Below are 24,111 nucleotides of genomic sequence, written 5' to 3' on the forward strand. Positions count from 1 at the left end.
GGTATGCAGGTGGTATACAGGTACTTGCAATCGTAACTTCAGACACACAAATGGGCACATTGGCTGGCACAGCTAAAGCCATTTTGCCCAGCAGAGTTCCACCTCTACACCTAATGTAGAGATGCAGCCAAAGGAAACCGGAAATAAAAATAAAAAAAGTAAAATAAAATGATAAAATAAAATAAAATAGAAATCAGGAACTGCTCTACTTCCTGGAACAAAGACAGAGGGGAAGTGTACCAGCACACTGCAGTACAGCAGGTTTCCCTATGGCCAACCCTTACATTTTTCCGAGATCCACCATCTCATCCAAACCACTTCCTGACACTGCATGTCTACCCTAATCTTTGTCACTGCTGTCTCAGTTATTAGTATTTATTTACCTTTGCTTTTCCTTTTAAAAGCTCATTGAAGCATTTGCTTTCAATAGAAAAGTATATAGTCTATGCAAACATAAGAAAGGACAGGTCAAAGCTGCGGTTAACTTTGACAGTATTACTTTAATATAAAAATGACATCAGCTGGACTGAAGCTGCAAAACGCATGGGTTCTATGGTTAAAACACATAGGATCTGCTGGTATCCAGGCCGATTCCCAGAGCCAAGCCTGAATCCCTTCAAAAGCTCCATTTAAAGAAACAAAATGGAAGAAAATTTCCCAGTAGTAAGTCTATAAATTAAGCAAGTGCAGTTCAGAGATATTACATAGCTGCTCATCCTTGCAAGTTGAAATTCAGGTCTTGTGCTGTCGACAGTGACGTTACTATTGCATCTTATTTCGACAACTCAGAAGGGGAGTCTGAGACTAATTTTTCTCATTAGGGCCAGAACAAAACTGTGCTGAACCCACATGGCTGCACTAAAGATCTGCACCGTTTATACCGTTTTGTAACGAAAGAAGAAGTATTTTAAAGACAAAGTACTACAGAAATTATCAACACAAATATCAAGTCCAAGTTTAAGGTTACCAAGAGCACATGTAATGAATTTCCAAGTTGGAATAAGCAATCAGAGCAATCATCTGTGCAGATGCATTGGCTTATTCTGCTATTTTCTTTCTCCTCCTGAGTTTCATGATCTCCAGTGAGGGCGAAGTGTTAAGAAGTAGATCCAGTTTGCAAAGCAAAAGCATCCAGTGTTAGCACGGACATCATACTCAGCAGCACAAAATCCGCACCTTCATAAACTTTCACTCTCCTAGCATTCCAATCCAATTTCTGTTTATACATACGTCTATCACTTTGTTGATAATTATAGGATGATGAAAACTGATATAAACCGTTGGGAGCTGACAATATATATACTTTTATATATTTATATTTAGAGTCCATCATAGAAAAGTTCATATTCAAATTACCAAGTACACACAGGAGAAAAAAAAAAAAGCCTTCAAAATGACACTTCTGTTTCCGGAAACAACAAACCGTGGTTTCTATGCAAATGGAGTTTTCAAATGACCTTCTCCTAGCAGTTGTTCCCACCCTCCCTCCCTCCCACACCCTGTTCCCCGCAGGTGTTTCTTCAGATCCTTTTTTATCATACATCAGTTGTTCCTAGAGTTAATTATCTGCTGTGCAAGTGTGTAACTGAAGACAGAAAGGAACCGTTGAAGTCTTCACACCAAGAAGGAACTGTGCTGCAGTCATGTTCAGTGACACTTTTGCAGTGCTCCAAGTCCCCTGGATCCCTGCTGTCTGCTTCAGCACTCTCCTATTTTCAGATAAAGGTGGAATACTGAGGTATATAAGTTCCGTGGAAAGTTTTAAGAAATACATCAGTAATTCAATCAAAACTTTGCCCAATGTCTCTGAATCGAAACAGCATTTTGCTTTAAGTCTTTCTACTGCTGCAGATTGAGTGTGAATTTCCACTGTTGTGACAAAGAAGGACTGCAGATCTCAACGGTGAGACCACCATTTTTGGCATTTCGGCTGTCTAGACAGAGGTTGCTGCCAACGTGCCTCAGTTTAGAGTTGCTTTCAATTTGTTCCCATTTCTGAAAGAGGAAAAGAAACAAACCAACAGTTACTGAGCTAGAAAAGCAGGAAAAGGATGAGTTCGACGTCCTGTCCTTTGAAGTCTTCATAAGCTTCCTTGGCTTGTGCTTTGGAAAGCCATGAAGACTTCAGTAATAGTACACAATTTCAGTGATCCTTGAATAAGAGCATACGATTTATGGCAAGCCTTGACAAAACAAGTGCTTATTCAGGTAACATGCTGCAATAGATACAAAATGCACACAATTGTGTTACCTGTGTGAAACCTTTGATCTAAAGGGAAAAAAAAAAAGGCACAAAACCCATCCACCTAACACTGCAATTCTAAACATAGAAAGAAGCAAGAAACACAATCACTGAAGACAACTTTATGTAAGTCTGTCAGACACCTTTCAATTACATAGAAGGCAACCAGTCAATCTGTGCTTTTAGAAGCTCTTTGTTCAAGGTGATGTCAAGTACAGAGTAAATCACAAATATAGAATGTTATAAATAATTAAAAATATTTTAAAAAACCCTTTTCTTCTATATTTCCAACATTGTCCCCTTAAACCTTATAAAAAATATCTTGTTTCCTTAGTTTCCTTTTCTGGAAGGTGGCAAGAATATTCTTCCTTCAGCAAGGAATAGCATTTTTGTTATCAGTCTGCAGAACTGAAGACACAGAAGAAAGCTGGCAGATGATCAGAACTGATGACTTAGCAGAAAGAGACGAATTGTTATGTGACTAGATCAAAAAGATGGTATGACTGCAACTGTAATTTTCCTCAGGCATGGGAAACAGATGAAGTTGGAATGCTGCATTAATGAAAACAAACTGAAGAAGTCAGGTGCTGTTATAAACAGGTCACATGTGAAAAGAAGAAAGACAAACCACACTCTTCTAAGACACAGATGACTTAATCTTCAAACTTCACTGAGTAAGACCTTTCAAGAATACATTTCTGAAATAGAATATGTATTCCACAATCAGATGTGGCAGATGAAGACTGCTACACATCAGTGCTGTTGGGTGAAACCTTTACAAAGACCACTGTTTGAATAACCTCTTCATGTTCATAGAAGATTGCACTGGCCTATGAAAAGAAATGCTCAGTACACAAGCTTATTCCTGCTGCTCTGCCCACACATCCTAACTTTACACAACCAGTAGCAAGACAGAGTGAAGAACAGAACCAACAGAGATATGATTACCACTGCTTGTTCTTGCATCTCATTCAAGGAAGCCCTTGTCTTCCCCACTGTTTGCAGAGTGCATTCACAACATACTAACCTGTCTGCTGTCATTTTCCCTGCAGCCCTGAAGTTTTATTAGTGAACCAGGTGCTCTGTCCACGACAGTAAGGCACAAATCCATATGTTTCACCGACTTGTCCTTTGTTAAGGCCCATTCCTAGAAAAAGGAAGAAAAAGTGTACAAAATTATATACACTAACACATGCACAAGGCACACATGCTGTCTCTGCATATGTAGCACAGATAAAATTCTGTAAATAGCTACGTATGAATATTAGAATAGTTCATTGATTCCCATAGAACAGGAGAGGAAAAAAGTTCCTTTTCAGACACAGTGAATAGTCACTGCTTCAGTGTCAAGCTCAAGGCTGGCTCTTTGCTCCCTCTGCTGGCTTTGCACGAGTATAGCAGGCAGTCACACTGGTCCTCAGGTTTAAAGTATTTGTCCGAGTATTTTTCCAGCTATATCATTCCTCTCTCCCTGTGCATGTATTACACCCTCCCATATCTTCCATGTACGACAGATTTACATATATGTTAAAAATATATAATATTATATATATGTGTGTGTGTATATATATGTAAAAACCCTAAAAGCTTGGTCTTCAGCATTGCTGGCCACCCTTCCCATGCACTGAACTATGCATAACGGGTAGCACAGTGAGGAAGCAGTTCTTAATATGACAGAGACCACCAGAAAGCAATACACAGGACTGCCAAACTCAAGGGTAGAGGGAGACTGTCATAAAGGCTTGATGTACAATAGAATTTCCTCTACATGCATTTAAATATGCAGCTTTTAATCTAAAGCATAGAAAGCTGTTCTGTATGTACTGCTGCCCAGCTTGCTTGATCACAGCATCCTTCTGCACAAGGCCTGGTCTTGTGCTGGTGTTCAGACTCTCTCCATGTCTTTTCTCCCCAAAGTTTGGTCTCCAGGATCTAGACTGGTCTTTATTGGTGTCATTATCCTTTGGAGAAAAGAAACTGATCTGTCAACTAAACCCAAGCTGATTACCCAAATCATGCTCATTACTACTTGAAAAGTAGTTTTTTCTCCAAAAAACTAAAGAGGAGTTGCAGAATACAAAACCCTAGACACACAGGGTCAAGCCTGGCTACATTTAAGTGTTATTTTGCAAGCAATCAGTGTTTCAGAAATAAATTGACAAATCCAATTCCATTTTTTAACTTATTTTCTGATACCATAACCAGATTTTTGGCTTCCATAGTCCCATTTAAAATCAGGAAATTCAATAGCTATTGAATTCTTCTGAGAACAGATGCTCAGGAAACAATCAAACTTCTAACCCACAGGACTACAAGTAATCACCACTGCACAGGTACTATAGTATGCAAGTACTAGAATAATCATAGCAATGCAAAACAAAGCAAAGGCAGGAACACTCTGTATCCCTTTGTCTCCCAAACCCTTAAACTGAAAACTTTTCACTCTCAATATGGTAATCCCAGATGACAACAAAATTACTTGGCTTCTCAGTTCTGCCCAGTTTGTAAGATGTCAACAAGAATCATTAATAGCCATGTTTAACAACTTAAAGAATTAAGCAAGCTATTTTCAAAGCTTACCAGGAATCACAAATGCCTCTGAAACAGAAGGCCCCTTTATAAGACTTATACTGAATAGCGACAACTGAAAATACTCCGAGGGAAGTGGTTAAAATTTTTACTTGAAAGCCTTGTAGTCAGAGGCAGTGGAAGCCTTGAAGAGGTTTATACATCTTTACACTTCCATCAGAAGTCTGCAAGAACATTCCCTCCAATCCAATATGAATTCTGCTTGGACACAAAACCTGGTTTTAAGCTGTTCTGCTCTTAATCCGCCTGAATGTCTCTGAACAGGAGCCTATTCAAAGCAAATGCATATTGCTTTGGCAAGATCAGCTTCACAGAAGAAACCACACAGAAGATACGGTCAGATTCAGGGGAAGTGAGTTTGAAAGAGGAAGCTAACTTTGTATATCTATAGAGATCACAAAAACATCATCAGAAACTCTCAAGAAGTCTGCACCAAGGCAATTCTGCCATGTACACCCCTTCTAAAAACCACTGCGGCATTCTGAGAAGATGCATGTACTTTCATAAGGGTAACAGAAAAAGCCTCCCCAGATATATTCTCTTCAATGATAAGGAAAATAAGCATACTTCAGGTATATAATCTTAAGGTCCTTTCCAACCCCAACTATTCCATGATGGCAATGCATTCAAATCACCATGATTTATCTTCCAGGAAATAAGTTCTTTATTTTAGCCTTTGTTTGATTTTAGGATTTTCCCCTTCTAATTTAAATCAGAGTGAGCAAAATTCTGATACTCATTCAACAGCAAATTTGTAAGTGGTGAACCTTCTATCTTAATGGGTGTACTTGAAGTATTAATTTTGCATTTGATTTATAGTCAGGTTGATTCTGAAAAGAATTCAGTGACAAAGCAGCACGGAAAATAGTGATCACACATATATATATATTTCAAGAACAACAACAAAGTCACAACTGTATAAATAAGATTCTTTAAAATAATTAATGCTCTCATTTACAGATTTGACACATTTGGGGTTAGTTTAAGAGTGGGATTAGAAAGGATTTGCTGAAATGCTCCCTTTACTGTGAGTGAACTGGATATGACATTTAGGCAACTCTGTTTTCTAGAAGAGCCAAATGGGGACTTAAGACAGATTTTTTTATAGCCTGCTACTGAAAATTAGAAATGAGTAGTAGGTTATCACAGTAAAGCATTCTTCTACTTTTCTGACCTTAGGCCATATGCTTAATACAACCCAAATCTTTCCTTAAGCAAAAATTCCACCCCCCCCACCCCCCCACCCCCCCATAAAACACATCGATTTATTGAAAAAAAGCTTTCCCTGCAAGTACAAAACTCCTGGGAAAGAAGTAACTGGCCTCTAGTGTAAAAGCAAATATTAATAGAGACAAAAGAAGGGAATAATCTCAATGCACACTGAATGAATCTCTGGACTCACATTCTAATCCTGAATATCCTGGGCTGCATCAAAAGGAGCGTGACCAGCAGGTCGAAGGAGGTGATCCTGCCCCTCTACTCTGCTCTCGTGAGACCTCACTTGGAGTGTTGTGTGCAGTTCTGATGTCCTCAACATAAAAAGGACATGGATCTGTTGGAACAAGTCCAGAGGAGGGCCACGAGAATGATCAGGGGACTGGAGCACCTCCCATATGAAGATAGGCTGAGAAAGTTGGGGCTGTTCAGCCTGGAGAAGGCTGCTGGGGATGGACTCTTCATTAGTGGTAGGACAAGGGGTAATGGGTTAAAACTTAAACAGGGGAAGTTTAGATTGGATATAAGGAGGAAATTCTTTCCTGTTAGGGTAGTGAGGCACTGGAATAGGTTGTCCAGGGAGGTTGAGAATGCTCCATCCCTGGCAGTATTCAAGGCTAGGTTGGACGAGGCCTTGGGTAATATGGTTTAGGGCAAGGTGTCCCTGCCCATGGCAGGGGGGTTGGAACTTGATGATCTTAAGGTCCTTTCCAACCCTAACTATTCTATGATTCTATGATTCTGTAATATGTACAATTATACCTGAGAGAGGAGTTATTTAGCCAATCTCTTATAATAACTGATGTGGAAATATTAATCTCTTATAATAACAGATATTAATCTCTTATATTAGATATTAGTCTCTTATGTTAGAGATACTAATCTCTTACAATAGCTGATCCAGACTTATCTTCCCATCACCAATACACTGAACTTGCTTAACAAGTTTCACTTTATTTTTTTATGAAGAAAAAAAAGTCACATACTATGAAAACGAATAAAAACTAAAGGCATACAGACCTGGTTTCCCCCGGCATTATGACATTCATAAACTCCGACAACACCATCTGCAAAGTGGCCCAAAGTGTCAAGGCAGTTGGTACCCTGTTGCAAAGCCCCAAAAGCTATATCTTGATGATCAGGTACCCTAAAATAAAACCAGAAATATCTGCTTAATTCCATTTCTTTGATCTATTTTTAATTTTTTTAACTCCTTGTCTTTACTTGGAGTATTTTAAGACAACAGGTTCAAGATACATGATGACTACCATCTGAAAATCCCAATCTTCTGAGGTGGGAAGGCAATTATCTGGTCATGAACAGATGAAATATAAGTAAACTTGCAAGCTTAGGACAGAATACAAAAAGACCTGTACCAGAGAATGAGGAGTGGAAGGTGTTCCTGCCCATCGCAGGGGTGGGGTTTGGAACTACATGATCTTAAGGTCCTTTCCAACTCAAACCATTCTGTGATTCTATGAGCACACAAACTCAGCATAAAAGGCAAATTAAAGATTATTTAAAGATGATCATTTAAGATGGCTGAAGCTGAATGCTATCAGTTAAGGTATCAAGCTCTCTTGGCCTTTTTCAGCCAAACTAGCTTGTGGCAGAATAACAACATTCTACATTTTTCCCCATACTGTTTTTACTGAAGCATTGGAAAAGGGATTAGAAATTTAAAAGAAAACAAAATCAAAACCCATCAATATTTTGCTGATACCTATTTTCTAATGACTGCACATAAAACTCATATAGTATGGAAATACATAGGTAAGCCTGTTCAACAAAGTATAGCTGTGAGGTAGAGCCTATGAGTTCATGTCAAACAGTAAAGCAAGGGCGTATTAGTTCCTTTTAAAACTTCAGACTATAAAATGAGTATAATAATTCAACTCAGCAGAACGAGCACATGAGAGATGACACAGTAAGATGACATTATACTTAAGTAATGCTTATGGTAGCACATTTTCCATGAGTGCTTGCAAGATGTATTTTTTCTGACAAATAAAACAAAAATAAATATCCTCTGGCACTTTTAAGAGACAATAAAGAATAACTTCTTCAGCATCATCCTGGTTTATGAGACTCTTCAGTTTACGTGGTTTTGTACATGTTTCACTAGGGCTGTAATGGCTGGTGCTCTTGCATTCCAAGCCTGTATGGCACTAGTAGTTACCTGACTGTACTGACATGAAATGCCCCCAGGAAAAAACCAAACCAAGAAGCATTCTTATAAGCCACACAGTGTTTTACTGTTACAGTACCAGTATCAGGTTGACAGCAGACAAACTAGTTTATAGTCTCATATCTGACTTATTAAACAGTTATTGAACAAAACCCTTTTTATAATTTCAAAAAGTATTTTTCTTCAAGGATTTTTCATTAGTTAGGATGCATTCATGTTACAGAAACTGTTAGCAGTGTTATCCTTCATTTCTCTCTTCCTTCCCCAACGTCCCTCCACTCCCCCCGGTTAATGATTATCCAGTGACAGAGAACAAGAGACAGAAAGAGCAGAAGACGGAGATTTTTAGAGTCTTTGGCAGCTATCCTTGTCTGCTAAACATACAAGGCCCTCATCTGCTGACTCCCTTTACTTGTACTATACTGAGATTCAGTGTCTTCACTCAACTAGGCATGTGCTTAGGCAAAGACTAAAGCTTTAAAGGGACAACAACAGGATACAGAACAGTGTACTTCTGAGTAAGCAGCTTTTGTAGGAGACTAACTTCAGGCTCAGATAAATTGAGTCCTTTGGATACTGTTCTCTAAAACACCTGCTACTGCAGCTGTAGTTGCAGTAAGTAGAAAAAGCAGCTTACTAGGGGGAAATGGCTCTTTAGAAATAGAACTAATAAAACCCAGAAGCAAATAAGTCCACACAAAGTACTGCTTTCACAAATAAATTAAAAAACATGCTTCACATTCAAGGATAGAGAAAGAGGAACTGATGATATCTGAGGAGGGGAAGAAATAAAAAAAGAGAGCACTCCATATTACCTTCAATTCAGCCCAAACTCACCGTAACTCAGGATAAACATTTTCAAGATACCACTTGAAGGGTTTGCAGCTAAGTCTCTTTCTAAGTTCCATACGGCTTTGAATACTAGAGGGGGTTGAAAAAAAGGAGCAGTTTTTAAAGTCAGGCTGCTGTCTCCATACACGTTAAGGAATACACAGAAAATTCAAAAACAGTAGAGGTGGAGAACTGTATCTTCAAGAGAGAACACAAGAGCTACCGCTGCATTCACCTCAGAATGTGCTATCTCACAAAGGATAAATTAATAAGGCAAAGAAGCACTTGTGACTTACTTGCCATAAGGTACATTCCTGGCTGAAGGCACTGCTGCGTAATAGAAATTTTTGTACTCATCCATCCAGACTTCTGCTGCCCTGCGTGTATTTCTAGGGACAACCATACGAAACACAGAGGTTATATTTTCTCTAGCTGCAATCAAACCACATCGTTTGCCCTTGGGTTGACTTTAATCTCTCCTAAGACAGTATGTTAGACAGTAACATAACTGAAACCAATATATTTAGAATCAAATTTATGCCTTTTTCACACTCATCACTGCTTCAGGTTTCCATTCAGAATTTAAGAAACATCTTGGTATTCTTTCGGCAAATTGCATGGAAGTTGTTAGGTTGTTATTTGGTTTGTGGGGTTTTGGGTTTTTTCCTTTTGTAAGAGTAACTTGACAAAAGCCAAATTCAGTGGGTGTTCACCTGGATAAGCAACCTAATTGGAAGCTAAAATCTCAGCAATTGGCAATATTTAATAATGCTTTTTATGCTAACATATATATATGTTAGCAGATACGCTAACGTAGGCAAGAAATGTTCAGCCTTTTTCTATTCCTACCAGCAGAGTACTCAAAGTTCCAAAAGACATAAGCTATCATGACATTTAAGGCTACGAACCAAGGAAGTCTGCTGTAGCTGAGGTAATAGAGAAGAACCAGTAATTAGAAAATATGTTTAATGCTTTAAAATTCAAGGGAGATTAATTATTGCAGTAAATGTAAAAACCACTAACCCAAGGGCTTTATTTCCAATCAAACATATCTCTAAAAATTCCTAGACTTGTGTGACTGATGTGTTTAAATCTCCTTTTGGACTGCAAGAGGGTAATGCCTTTTTCCTTTCCATGTAAAACTCATTTACTTCTATTGTTCGTATTTTTATGCTTAGAAAATTAAGCCTTATTTCACTTGTAACTGCAATGCTCTCAAGCTTATTTTACATTTGGCAGTAAGTTCATCCAAAGCGACTGCAGTAAACTCAGTCAGCCAACAACTTCTTCAATATGATTTTCCAATTCAAAAGACAAAGTAGTCAGGATAAAGTGAGTTGTTCTTGCAGGTTACTGAAGAAAAGAGTCACAAGACAGACCTCAACCATCTTTTGTTTGAGGACTGATTTTTCCTTGAAAATTTCATTTTTTTTTGTATGAAAAACCCCATTCAATCCAGATTAGAGAGCTATTTCATTTTGCTTTCACTTGCAGTCTCTCAGGCCTGCGTGAGTGTCAGCTAACCATGCAACACCTGCCCCTGCTGCCTGTCCATGGGCCAGACTTTGGCAGTGGGAGAGGCACTATTCAGTTTGCCAGGGTTTAATGACTCCAAAGGCACTTTCAAGGCCAGAATGTCTGTCTGCATCATGCTTCCCCATACTCAGGGATGAACAGTTCCACCTTAATACAACAGGAGAACAGTAACTGTGTAAATGCTGAGAACTGCCTGAAGTAGTAAGGCCCAAAGAAGGCAGGGTACTGAGTAACACAGGGTAGGGTACACTCAGTGCTTAATGCCAAGCCTCAGTTAAGTAAACCCTGCACTGAACGATCAGAGAAGCGCTCCTTGGAGCAGACTGGTAACTGCAAGCTTTATTTGCTCTCCTGAAGTGGTATATTAAGGCGGTACATACTAGTCTAAAATCCTGCCAGACGTAAGCTGTATCTGCCCACATCCTGTCTGTGAGGCACGGTCAGTGAAACCGGGCTCCCAGTCTCTCATCCAGAGTCACCAATTTGTTTTGGCTAAGGCAACAGATAAGGCAGCACATACTGACTCGTCAGCTAAAAACAGGATGCTTACCCACTTCAGAAGAAACTGCATACAGTCAAGGGACAGATGCTGGTATAAGCTAAAAAGTCCCAGCTACAAGATCAGCACACATTTCATGCACCGAGTTTCTTGGCACCATGGTCCTACACATGATAATACCTGCACTACAGGGATATCCCATTACCTTAGGTTTCTCATTCTCTCATTGCTGAAACTGATTTTAACTCATTCTATTACCTTAGTTTGACACCCAAGAAAGCTGACTGAGGAGAAAGTCTTCAAATACACGGCAACTTGCCAACCCTGCTTTTGAGTGATATGCAGCTTTCTAGGTGAATTAAAAAATAGTTTTAATGAAATAAATAATTTTAATGGCATTTCAGAATTTGAAACAGCTGGACAGCTGGGGACACAGGTAGATCTGGAAAGGGATTGAAGTACCCAAGACACTAGTTGGCAGGCGGCAGCTAGCCTCACCATTCAAGTACACAGAAGATCTCTTTTCAAAGTCACTTTGAACACAAACAGCTAAAACACAATGTGACTTTAAAAAACCCTATCATAGCAACTGTCAGTACATTTGAGTGATCAAATCACAATGAAGATTTGATTTTGCAACAATAGCCAAAGGCTTTAAACAAAGTAGAAATGCAGCATTTTTAAACCTTGCTAGTAAGACGCATTTCTGATGTCTGCTGTACCCTTGCATGCATATAGACACACTTTTACCCTACTTTTCAGCTGAGCTATGTTTAAGTACCTAGTTATAGCACAAGAAAAACAGCATCTTGACAACAGCCCAGATGGAAAAACTGCAGAGAAATAGGAAAATGGGAAAATTTATTTATTTTTATAACATATTGCTATGACATCATAATTTTAAAACCTACCATGAAATTGAGTTGCATCCTAAGCCTGTGAAATACAGTTTACTTGGCAGATCTTTCTACCCTCCTGATACACACTATAAATACTGGAATAGAGATGTATTTAGAGAGGGTACTTCATTGCTAGTTTTCATTTTCCCATAAGTACTATTATTCATTTTTCACCACAGCATAAAATACAGATCCCAAAGAATAAGGGACCACAAAAATCCCCTCTGTAACTACTGGAAGAAACAGGGCAATGACTTTATTTTAGCAAACTATTAAATTCATTAGAGTCATCTTGGCAGGAAGAGAAGAATTACACTATAAAGAGGTTCCTCAATCTAAGGTGAAACATGAGTCTAAATATATCAGCAGCTTTTAAATTCTTATGAATTTAAACACATCTATGTTTTGTGTTGCTTCATGTTAAGTAGAGTCTGGGCTCCATACCCCTTCAAGGATAAGTGAACAATTTTAGCTCCAGCTCCTAACATACAGAATCTTTAGGTGAGACTTGCACTTCTTTGGTCCCCTGAGCATCAAGTCCCATTCTCTAAACCAAAACCTACAGTGATTCTTCTCTGCAACTGGTAGAGCCTTGTTCAGAATGTTCACCATACACTGACACAGTACCTTCACGCACATTACTTAGAAAACACTAGGAAAATGAATCAGAATTGCTGTTCCCATTCTGTAGAGTCAAAACTGAGGAAGTAGCTCAGTATTTCAGCTTCTATTGTATATTCTATCAATGGCAAAATTAACAAGCATATCAATCTAAGCTCTTAATACTGCAGTTTCTTAGGTCTATAGAAATAGCACAGGAAAGGCAAACATGATAATAGAATGAAGTTGCCAACAGACTGGCACAAATGCCATAATCAGTCTACACAGTCATTTGCACATGACATACTGATCATGTATTAACAAAAAGCAAGCAAAGCTTACTCATGACTTAGTGTATTCTGGCTCCTAGTGAATGATGCAACTGTTTTTATAAAACTGAGATTTATAAGACGGTTTTAAAGAACACTGTATTTTCAGAACTAAGTAAAATACAAACTTCTCAAAAGTGCTAGAATGCCAATATAAGCATTTCTTCCTTTCCAGATTCTCAGGCTATTAGAAGTTTCCCTTTTATAACTCTCCTGTTCTTCTCTCTGTGTAGCTGCCTCAAAGTAACTTTTTTTAAGTTAGTATTTTTCCGTGCTAGATAATACTGCAAATGTTTATAAAGAAAAGATCCTTAAAATGAAATTACTGCCACCTGCTGATCACCTGAAGAAATCTAAAACATTACTATTTAGCTGAAAAGGACCTTAACAGTTACCTTGCAAACACAGTACCACTCCCACCAGGAAATGTGTAAGGATGCTGTTTGCGGAATACGTGACCCACTCTGCTGCAAGGGATGATTTCTAGGCTTCCACCACACTGCCAAACTCTGAACGAGATTTCTGAAATAAAAACATGAATGGAAGACCAACATCACCAAATACTGTAATTTTGAAGTATACCATTTACAGATAAGGCTTTTAGTGATTATTGCTGAGAAAATCAGTTACATAGTTTTCTGAGAAATTCTAGGATAAACAACAGCATATCTGAGTGTTCATTGTTCTCCAAGCTCAGGAGAAACAATCCTGTTAACTGGGAAGCAAAATCAGAGGTTAGCAGCAGTCTCCAAATTCAAAACCCATGCTGCAATTGGCCAGAGTAAGTTCTGTCTGTATGTACTAATACTACACTTTGTCTAAAGGGTACACAACAGCAGATAAATTAACAATCTAGCTTATAATAAAAATTTTCAGCTAAAGATGGAATAACACAATAGACAAAATCAAACACAACAAACACAAATATAAAACACTCAATAGATTAGAGCTGCAAGCATATTATAGAAGATAACCATACACCCCCAAACACCTTCTATGGAAGGAGTTACATCAAATCAAACTTGCTTTGGAGACAGAGCAAACAAAGATGCAGCTTCTGTAAACTGAAGGTTATGGGCAGTACACTTCTAAGCCAATCCAGTGAGCTGTCCCAGCTAGTGAGGACAAGGTGGTGTAGATATATTTATACACCTTTCTCTTTTTGAGTGCTACGTTTTGTTTCAAGGCTCTTTACGATAATTCATTATGTTTTCACAGCTTAAACATGGATAAGCATATAAATAACGCAGCTCTAAAGTCAGTGTCTACCTTTGATGACTTATACTGTCATACTAAGTATCATTTCTTCCCTCAGAAGCCTTCTTCCCAAATACACAAGTCATAAAAATCTCATTACTTCAAAAATTAAATTCAGAAAATACCCAGCCCAAACACCAAAACCACCCCCAAGGTTAGAGAGCATGGCTTCGGGACTGTCCGTCCAGAGAAAAAGAATAATCATTTTAAAAAACAAAAAACAACAACCAAAAAATCGCCCCCAAAAAACCCAACCAAAACACAAACCCCCAGAAACAAAGAGAGAGGTGCTGTGATTTCAGCTGTTGATGGTGCAAGTTAACTGCCCTTCTTCCCCGTGGCCTTTGGTTTTATAAGGACCATTTCCTATTTTGTTTGACTTCAGTGAAATACTATTGCATCAGGATCAATGAGGCATACTCATGAACCTCAGAGAGTCAACATAGTCCAATCTATAGACAGATCATCCTCCAAAAATATTCATGGCAATACTGCCTTTGCCACTAACTCACGGTCTTGGATGAACGTGGGACAAGAGGGAAAAGTAATTTTTAAAACAACCGAACATGACATTCTCTCTGTACATTTTTCACAGTAATGACTTCAGGTTTTTCTATGCATACATAGATGACCGCAGGCTTCCCCATATCTAGCTCATTTTGTCCCATACTGCTCAAATTGCGAAAGCAGAGGAGTAACAGTTTTCTTGTTACACTTTGAAGTATTATTTAGGGACTTTTGCTAGACAGTTCATACAGTTATTAGCCCAACATGATGGGAAGCTGCACTCGGTGAGGACAGCCTAGTGAAAGAAGACAGGGAGATCTCAAAAACAAAGGGTTTTGCATTAGAAAAGCAAATACGGACTAAATGCTTGAAATCTAGTACTGGGCTAATCTAAATATTATTATATATAATTATACTATATATATTATTATATACACACCTTTGAAATGAGGTAAAGTGAGATTCTTGTTAAAAATAAAGGTCAATGCGGTATGCCTAAAGCTCGCTCTTTTTTAAGTGATTCATTTGAAGGTTTAATCCAGAGTCACTATCACCTACTGAGCGTATTTAGGCATTGAAAAAGTAGTTTTGTTTTAGAAGTAATTCAGAAATAGCTTTCATCAATTTTTCATTAGGCATAGCTGCTTCTACTGTGTATGTTAATTTGATTAATTCTCCCCCCCATGAACTCCCAGAAATATCAACCTACATGTATATTTTTCACACCTTAGGTTCTGAAAAATCCCCAAAATAAAACTGAAAATGATGAAAAATAGTTCTACAGGAAAGACAACAAAGGAATACTAAGTAGAGAGAAGCAAACTAATTTTTACTTGCACCAACATGGATTCTAAAGCCTTTTAAAGAAGTAGTAATGTACAGCAACTACAACTTCAGGAAAACCCAGAAACTCCTTTAAGACATGTTTTTTGCCATACTCAAACAGTGGGAGAAGTGTTACTATTGTAACAATTTCAGTGGACCCAGTTTTTCATTAAAAAGGCATAAAACAGCATGTCAAACATTCATCAGTTGCATGAGACAGCGTGAGACCTCTCAGTAACAGACTGCTCATTTTATTGTAGTGTGTCATTGATACACAAGACAGGGAATGTCTTACTCACTTCCTGATTTAAGCAAAATTAAGAAAAGCCTAAGTTTTCAAATTAGACCCAAGCCTTCTAATAGTCCACCCAGTTCTCCAGTGCACTCCAATTCTCCTACGCTTACCAAAAAGCATTGTAAAGAGTCTAAGAATTAGAGTTTACAAATTCAAGACATGACTGAACAAACTTTGATCCATGTTTTGTACAGCAAACATGGTATCAGTCACATCTAGCAATAATCTGAAAACTGGGTCTTCGTGGCAAAAGCTCTCTCCTCACTAATTCAGACAAAACACTGCAGGTCCACCTTGAAACTTGTAAAGTTGACATTATACTAACGTGAACAAAATCTCACAGACCAGCTGCTCTGCACATGCTTGAAAGAAAAATGCTGTGTTTTATAAAGCATAAAAATAACATACAGAATTACTTTTCAAGTCCCTCTATCAGGTTATCTGCATATAACATGAAGTTGTTGACACAGAGATATGCTTGAGAGTAAAGAGGCCTGATGAGTGCGTATGTTGAATTTTAAACTGCACATCACAGATTTCTGGTATCTGGTGCATGTGTCATTTATTGCCAATTAAATCATATGCCATGTGATTTTTACTTGTCATCAGTTAGTCTGGCAGCTATGAAGAAATCATTAGCTGTCTGCTGTACTGACTGACTTTGCCTTTTCAAGGAGCAGAGAGAAGGCACCCCAAAGTCTCCATCTCCTCCTTCCAATGAAGGAGGGTGAACAGAATGCAGCAGGAGCAGCAGTAACAGCTTTTTGCATGTAGTCTTCTCACCTTGAGTGGGGAGCTGTTGCTTGTGCCCTTTCCTGCTATCAAGGCTTCAATTATCAAAGCATAAAAGCAGCTGCTAAATTTCCAGAAAAAACTCAGTCACTCAAGTACATGCTTGCAGCTAATCAAATATTTAAGTGCTCTAGTGGCAAAAAAGTGAGCACAAGTATTGCTGTAGTAAGTTTATCCAATGACTTCCCAGGACATTAAAAAATATGAAAAATTATGATATTTATATTAATACAATTTTACAACATACAGCCAAAACACTGAGAAAAAGAAAGTAACTGCTCAAAACACGTCAGAGGTTTCTTCGGGTACACTGCATAGAAAAGCTAGAGACTGGACTGCAAGGATGCCAATTCCAGGCTTGAAGTTCCTTAAAGGAGTGTTAAGCATTTGGTTACCACGCCTCCATACTTAGCGTACTTTCTACAGCAGGCATTTCCTGGTAGGCCACCCATATGCTCACTGCATATTTCAGCAACTCAAAATACTCGTGAGCTTTTACAAGTTGAAGGTATTTTAGTATTTTGCAGCTAGCACGTGCAGTAGAAAAGTTTCTATACTTAGAGCTGATCCTAAAACACGCTACTTCGAATGTCTGAGATGCATTTCTACCCTAGAAAACTAAATTAATGATAGACTGGAAGTCTTAATAAGTTGTAGACTTCTGCTCCTCTCAAACATTTTTTATCTTAATACAAGTAATACCATTCTTAACCGGAGAAAAACTTTGTTTAATACTGTAATGCAGAAAATAAAAAACCCCCAAGCAACCGCTACTAAAGACAGATCTAACCACAAGGTCAAAGAAAAATGGCTAAAATACAAGTTCTTGCAGCCATTCCTCCCTCTTCCCTAAACAGAACTCGCTGAAACATCTGAAGATGAGGAACTAGAGCAAAAATGTCCTCTCAACCAGAATTATCTCATAGGGCCAAAGCAGGTATACAGAATTACTCAGTTCAGATGCCAGGCAGTATGATATTATTAAGAAATAAATTATTCTTCAGTCAGCTAAGTGTTAATAGATTTTTTAAGACATATGCAAGAACATTAAACTCATGAACTCCTGCATTCTACTGTTCACAATTTAATTTCAGCAACATCTTAAAATATGCCTTACATGGCCAGCATTTAAACAGGATCCTGCCCCTCTAATCTGCTCTCGTGAGACCTCTCCTGGAGTATTGTGTGCAGTTCTGGTGTCCTCAACATAAAAAGGACATGGATCTGTTGGAACAAGTCCAGAGGAGGGCCACGAGAATGATCAGGTGACTGAAGCACCTCCCGTATGAAGACAGGCTGAGAAAGTTGGGGCTGTTGAGCCTGGAGAAGAGAAGGCTGCGTGGAGATCTCATAGCAGCCTTCCCGTACCTGAAGGGGAGCTATAAGGAAGCTGGGGAGGAACTCTTCATTAGGGACTGTAGTGACAGGACAAGGGGCAACAGGTTTAAACAGGGGAAGTTTAGATTAGTTTAGATTAGATATAAGGATGAAGTTCTTTACTGTAAGGGTGGTGAGGCACTGGAATGGGTTGCCCAAGGAAGTTGTGAATGCTCCATCCCTGGCGGTGTTCAAGGCTGGATTAGACAGAGCCTTAGGTGACATGGTTTAATGTGAGGTGTCCCTGCCCATGGCAGAGAGATTGGAACTAGATGATCTTAAGGTCCTTTCCAACAATAACTATTCTATGATTCTATGATTAGTAACTTTAGATGAGGATGTGACATTAAAACAAGACTGCCATTTTGAAAGCAATTGTCCATCTACATTCAGTAATTCTTTATCAGCCAAATTCCATTAAAAAAAAAATGAAAGTGAAAAGATTACTGCTTAATGAACAAATACTTTTATTCTTTCATACTTAGCACATAATTCCTACCTTGTTTTATTTTTCTCCATTAAAATAAACTTTTTTGATTTTGCTAATACTGCATGTGAAGATCTAACTCTGGTTTTAAACCTCTTTGCACAAAATCAGGAAGAACATAACTCTGACAATAAAGGCAATGACAAAACCTACTTTCAAGACTGATTCCAAAGTAAATAATATACATACCCAAGTTTTCTCCACCCCAAACATCCATCATCATGTCATACTTCCCTAGTTCTTCAAAATAGGATTTGTCCATCACAAACAAGCCACCAGCTATCATGGGTGTCCTAAAAAGACAAGAAACAATACATGAAATACAGAACCACGAGCTGGGAGGTAACTATTATTTGCATCTCAAGGTTAATACATCCTTGGGAAGAAAAAAGAAAAAAAAAAGCAATGCTTTCAAATGCTAATTGTGCATGTAACACATCAAATGTCTGCACACATTTCTATTGCATGTAAGGTGTTCTGACCACCTTCTGAAGTAGTCCCTGAATTTCCATTTGGCTCACAAGTTCCTTATGTAAAGTGAGGCAATTTGTGCCAGCAATAAAACCTTAAAATTGATACTCTATTTTTGGCCCTCAAGACATACCAACTATGTCTTGGTTCTAGTTTTTGTCAAGAGTAAATTGTCTATCAATGTGTTTTAAAGTATTTTTTTAAGTATTACTTTGAAAGTCACATAACATTACATAAATTTGAATGAAATGTCAGTATTACAGAAGCTATAGTAAAGATCCCCTCTCTGACTCAGAGAACATGATTTCTAACTTTTTTTAGCTGAAAACTACAAGCTGTTAGAGAAAGAAATGGCGGTACAGACATACTTTATGGGAGCTACTGGATTTCCTTGCCGTGCTCTTCTTTGCTCTGGTGTCATGTAATCCCATTTGAACACCAGGTTCCAATCAAAGCCTTCAAGAAGAAAATATTAGAGTAGGATGTTAAAAAGACTGTGGTCATCATTCAACTCATAGTAACATAATGTTAACTGAAAACACTGGGAACTGTAATTTAAATTAAAAGTTTAAACTTGTACAAACTTCTGGGAAGGAAATAAGTAGGAGGACAGACGAAAGGCAAAGAAGTTGACAGAACAATAAAAAAAAAGAAATCTCAAATACAAAATAACGTTGCTTTCTCCTGTTGCCATCTATTACACAAAGTAAGAAACCCAGTCAACAAGCGACAAAGCAAAAGCCTTATGCACATCTCATTACCCTTACATCAAATGAATTATCACATTAAGATCTTTCAGCCACTACAAATGTTTCCAGCATTCTTTACTGTACAACTGCATTTCAACTCTCATCAAATATTTATGTTTACAGGCTTTTTGCACTACCCTTGGTAGTCCTCCATCAGCAGGAGCTCTCTATCCTGCAGGTCACAACAGGTTACATCCCTGTTATTAACATTCATTTAACATCCTGCTTTTCCATGTATGCTTTCATGTGCATCGTTTTTTAAACCTGAGGTAACCACTAGAGGACAAAAATCTTACTTCCCTTATGTATGTACATGTATGTGTGTACACACAGCAACAGCTGATCTGGTCCTTTCACGAGTTAAGCACAGAAGTACATAAAAGACCATTAGAATAACCAAGAGCAGCGTCACCTAGAGCAGCGAAAACTGGCAGCTATTTGAATTACCTCCTTTAGGCATCAATACATGGCTGGTGTAAGACAAACTTCCTATAGGAAACACTTTCATAACAGTTTCTTGAGCTGGGTTATGCCCATAAGCATGAACACTTGTTTAAAAACTATGCAAGGTCCATAGCCCTCACCCTGTACACCTGGGAGACACAAATCAGCCTTATACAGACTGTCTGCTGCCAAACACATTTAGATCCTATGAGGTCATGTAATGAATGATTTCCAGAGTTCTGGTGCACAGATGTCAATAGTTTTCTTTCTCCAGCATAAAGATAAAGCAATTTGTAGGGAAATGGGGGAAAAGCTAAGGTAAACAGACAACAAATACAGTCCCACAAACTATCTGTATGCATCTGCAAATGTGTAGTAATGATTAATGTGGAGAGCGGAAAATTAAAGTGTTTTCAGTTTAACTCACAAGATATTTATCTCACACACACAGAATACAGAAATTATCCCAAACAGTCTTCACAGAATGCATGCCAACTCTTTCTCTCCATGTTCGAGTATCTTATGAACTGCTGCACTGTAAAAATGAAAGACCATCTAACTACTCCAAAACTCCAAGCAGCAAAACAGTAAAATTACTACAATCTATATTACTGCAAAGCCTCCAGCATGAAAAGTAAAATGAGCTCCAATATTTCACTGCAGTTAAAAAGTCACATTTCACCATACATGCCCAGCAAAATTACTTGCATCTGGGAGAACTTAAAAATCCTACTGTTCTCCAGCAGAAGTGGTAGAGATAGAGTTACATACACTCTAATGAACACAAGGGGTCTCTTTTGGAACACAACACTCTTGCAAACGCTGAACAAGTGCATGAATTGTCTACCCATCAAAATAGCTTTCCGTCTCCATTTTCACTGACTCTGGGAAAAATCTGCATTCAATGAGATAACATCAGTAACTCTGTAAAAGAAGTATTTTTAAACACAAGTGCATATCCAATATGAAATTCTATCCAGTGTAAACTGCATTGTAGGCATACCCTAAATTATTAGATCTCGGTTAACTACAGTTTATTCCAGTAATTAAAGTCCTTCTCAGAGCAGCATAAACATTTTGGCAAATCCCCCCTCAAAAATAATTTGTAACATGAAGTGCATGGATTTAGTGCTGGCCAGACTTGCGAATTGTTTCAGCCCCATCCACTTTAAAAAGTTTGCAGCATTTGCTAGGTTCCTGGTCTTGGGTGATTAAGCCCTTTCAAAACAGAGCAGCCAAATGCTGTCCCAGCTGTCTCAACTCTCCATGCTTCACACAGATACTGTATCTGAGGTTGAAAGCATAGCTTGATTTCCATGTTTAGACTTGGCCCCAGTGAAAAGTGTCCTGGGATGCCAAATGCTGTAGTGTCTCTAACACGGTAATCTGTCCTCCAAGAACTGAAGAGAAATCTATTATTCATGTTCCAACAGACCCCCAGATAGCTTCAAACATTGGTACGTGCAAAATTTCTGTTGTTAGCATTAAAAAAAAAAGACTACTTCACACTCCTCAACCCAGAAGTTGAGGCCACATACACTTTAAAAAATATATATATAAATAATCTATTGCTATTGTGTATGAGAGGAGAAAACAAGCACTAAGATGGTTTAAAAAAGAAAAGAAAGAAAAAAAAGAGGGAAACTTAGTTCCAAAGATGAAGCATGAAAAGCAGTAACAAGTGAAATGATCTCTAAATCTTTTCCCACTTCACTTGGGAAGAATTAAAGAGCATGAACCCTGCAGGAACCAATCAAAGGTTTCAATGAAAGAATTCCTCCTCCTACTGCAGACAACAATAAGAGCCACATAATGGTACAGAGATTTCCATACTCTAGGTATATGAATAGATTGGGTAAAAGACTTAAGGTTTTAATAAAGCTGGCACACAGATAATAGCACAGAACTATACATTAGCATACTGTGAATGTATGCACTGTAGGTCTTATTTCAAAATGTTAATTAAAAGGATACAGAACATCTCACTTCCATATCACTGACAATTGAAGCATATGCAACATTACATAAAGATTGCTTTTATTATACTTTATTGGGACAATGCTTGGTGGCCAGTTAGAGACTAGTAACTGAAAGAATAGACTTGAAATTGTTTTTCCATTCCTCACTCAAAAAAGTCTATTCAGAAAAAGTGTGAAAACAGCACTGTACAATTTCCATGTCGTGGCTCATCTTCTATCTTTATGGAGCCAGTTCAGTTTCCAGTACTGTGGGAACAATTACTAAAAAAAAAGGGGGGAAGGATGGGCTGAGAACAGCTATTTCACATGCTAGGTTCTTGCTAACAGGGAAAAAAGCTTTAGAAACTTGTAATAAGTAAGGATCTTAGTGTGGTTGCCCTCCTTCTCTTTGACAAAGCAGATGGGAGGATTTATTTATTTATTTATTCCTTTTGGGGGTTTCACAAGTCTTTTTACTATTTGCTGTCAACAGTTTACACTAGCTAGATGTAGAAAACCTGTGGTACTTCTAAACTCAATTTAACAGGGAATTTTGTAATGGTAAAGGTTTAAACACTACAATTTTCATGGTCACATGTTACCCTCTTCACAATTACAGATCATGGCTAACAAAAACATTTCTCTTTTAAACACATTCCAAAGCTTTCTGCTTCTTCAGAAGAGTTTAAGTTTATAATCAAACCAGCATCTTGAAAAAAACAACTCATAGGCACCTCATTGCTGGTGGGCTTCTAAGCTAGTGAGCAATGAAAGCCTGTCCTGTCTAAAAAGAGAATCACAAGCTCTGGCCATAAGCTTATTCTGACACATTTACACAATCCTACAAACATCGGAGCAAGTCTCACACACTGGTAAAAGGCAGCATAAACTTTTAAGAATTAGTATAATAAAGATGAACTGTTTTAAAGCAGAGGACAGCAAGGCCAATTAAAAATCAAAGTCTATAAACAAGTGACCTACAGGACTTAAAACTAGATACATGAAAGGGAAGAACAGTACATTAACTGCCCATTTCACAACTGCAGTAATTATGAGCTTTGATTCTTGATGCCTTTTTCTCTGTTTCAAATCTATATTCCAGTACAGGTACATACCGCCTTTTAAATCAGCTGACGCCCCCACGTACTGGAAGTTGTCCATATTAATTACATCAATAATAGGAGACACAACTCTGGTCTTGTCCTAAAATAAATATTAGAAAGTAATATTGAAATAATGAAATCAATATATAAAGATTCAGGCAGAATGAGATGTTGAACAGTTCAGCAGGATTTCATTAGCACATCTTCCCCAGCTCTCCCCCTACTTCAACTTGCAGTTCTGAATAGCCTGAGCTACAAACAGCCTTGCTCAGCACTGCTTCATAAAGGAAAAAGCACACAATATGGCTGGGAAAACTCTTATGTGCTAAACTACTTATATTTAAGTAATCCCCCTCTTCTGACTTGTTCTTGAAGAAGGCAGCAAACTTGTAGTTCTAAAGGCAGTTGAGCACACAGTGCTTCCATTCTTACTTTTACACCTGCTCAGAGAAAAGAATCATCCAGGCAATTCATATTTTCCACATCAAATCTCCCTAGCCATGCAGTATGCTAGGACCTTATCATTTCAACCTTTATGGAACACTTAGGCCTTTCTGCAGTCAGAAAAGTCTTAGGTTTACGCTAATCCATTCCACACTAGAAGAATCACACTTCACAATGAGATATTCAGATAGCAAAGAGAACCTATAAACACCTCAGACTAATGAATACTATTACTCCAGCAGCCAAGATTAGAGTGGTACAGATAGCACATTCCCCTGGCCAACCATGGTCTCATATACTACTCTGAGCAATGTTACAGTTTAAGAAAAATAAAACAAAAAAATCTTTCCAACAGCTCCACATGAATCATCCAGCAGGATGACAGACATTGGTACTCTAAAAAAAAAAAACAAAAAGAGACTCATCTAATATTAGAAATGCAGTGTCATGGTTAAGCCAGTTTGTCTCCGTGAT

At 38.1% G+C, this 24,111-nt stretch overlaps 1 protein-coding gene across 1 annotated transcript in view; it reads right to left on the minus strand.

The window, feature by feature from the left end:
* Positions 1-475: 475 nt before the first annotated feature.
* The window catches only part of GALNT2 (polypeptide N-acetylgalactosaminyltransferase 2), a 100,857-nt gene continuing 77,221 nt past the window's right edge, over positions 476-24,111 (minus strand). The window contains exons 8-16 of the mRNA XM_061378841.1: positions 23,206-23,293; positions 19,308-19,395; positions 18,658-18,761; positions 13,324-13,450; positions 9,362-9,454; positions 9,072-9,155; positions 7,067-7,193; positions 3,270-3,389; positions 476-1,995 (exon numbers count right to left, since the gene is read on the minus strand). Coding sequence (XP_061234825.1) covers positions 1,840-1,995; positions 3,270-3,389; positions 7,067-7,193; positions 9,072-9,155; positions 9,362-9,454; positions 13,324-13,450; positions 18,658-18,761; positions 19,308-19,395; positions 23,206-23,293 — 987 coding nt within the window. The 3' untranslated portion in view covers positions 476-1,839. The remainder of the gene's footprint in view (positions 1,996-3,269; positions 3,390-7,066; positions 7,194-9,071; positions 9,156-9,361; positions 9,455-13,323; positions 13,451-18,657; positions 18,762-19,307; positions 19,396-23,205; positions 23,294-24,111) is intronic.

The sequence above is a fragment of the Neopsephotus bourkii genome, unplaced genomic scaffold, assembly GCF_033783945.1.
Source record: "Neopsephotus bourkii isolate Nb327-2 ecotype Australia unplaced genomic scaffold, CSIRO-AGI_Nbou_v1 NB_1767, whole genome shotgun sequence".
NCBI lineage: Eukaryota > Metazoa > Chordata > Aves > Psittaciformes > Psittacidae > Neopsephotus > Neopsephotus bourkii.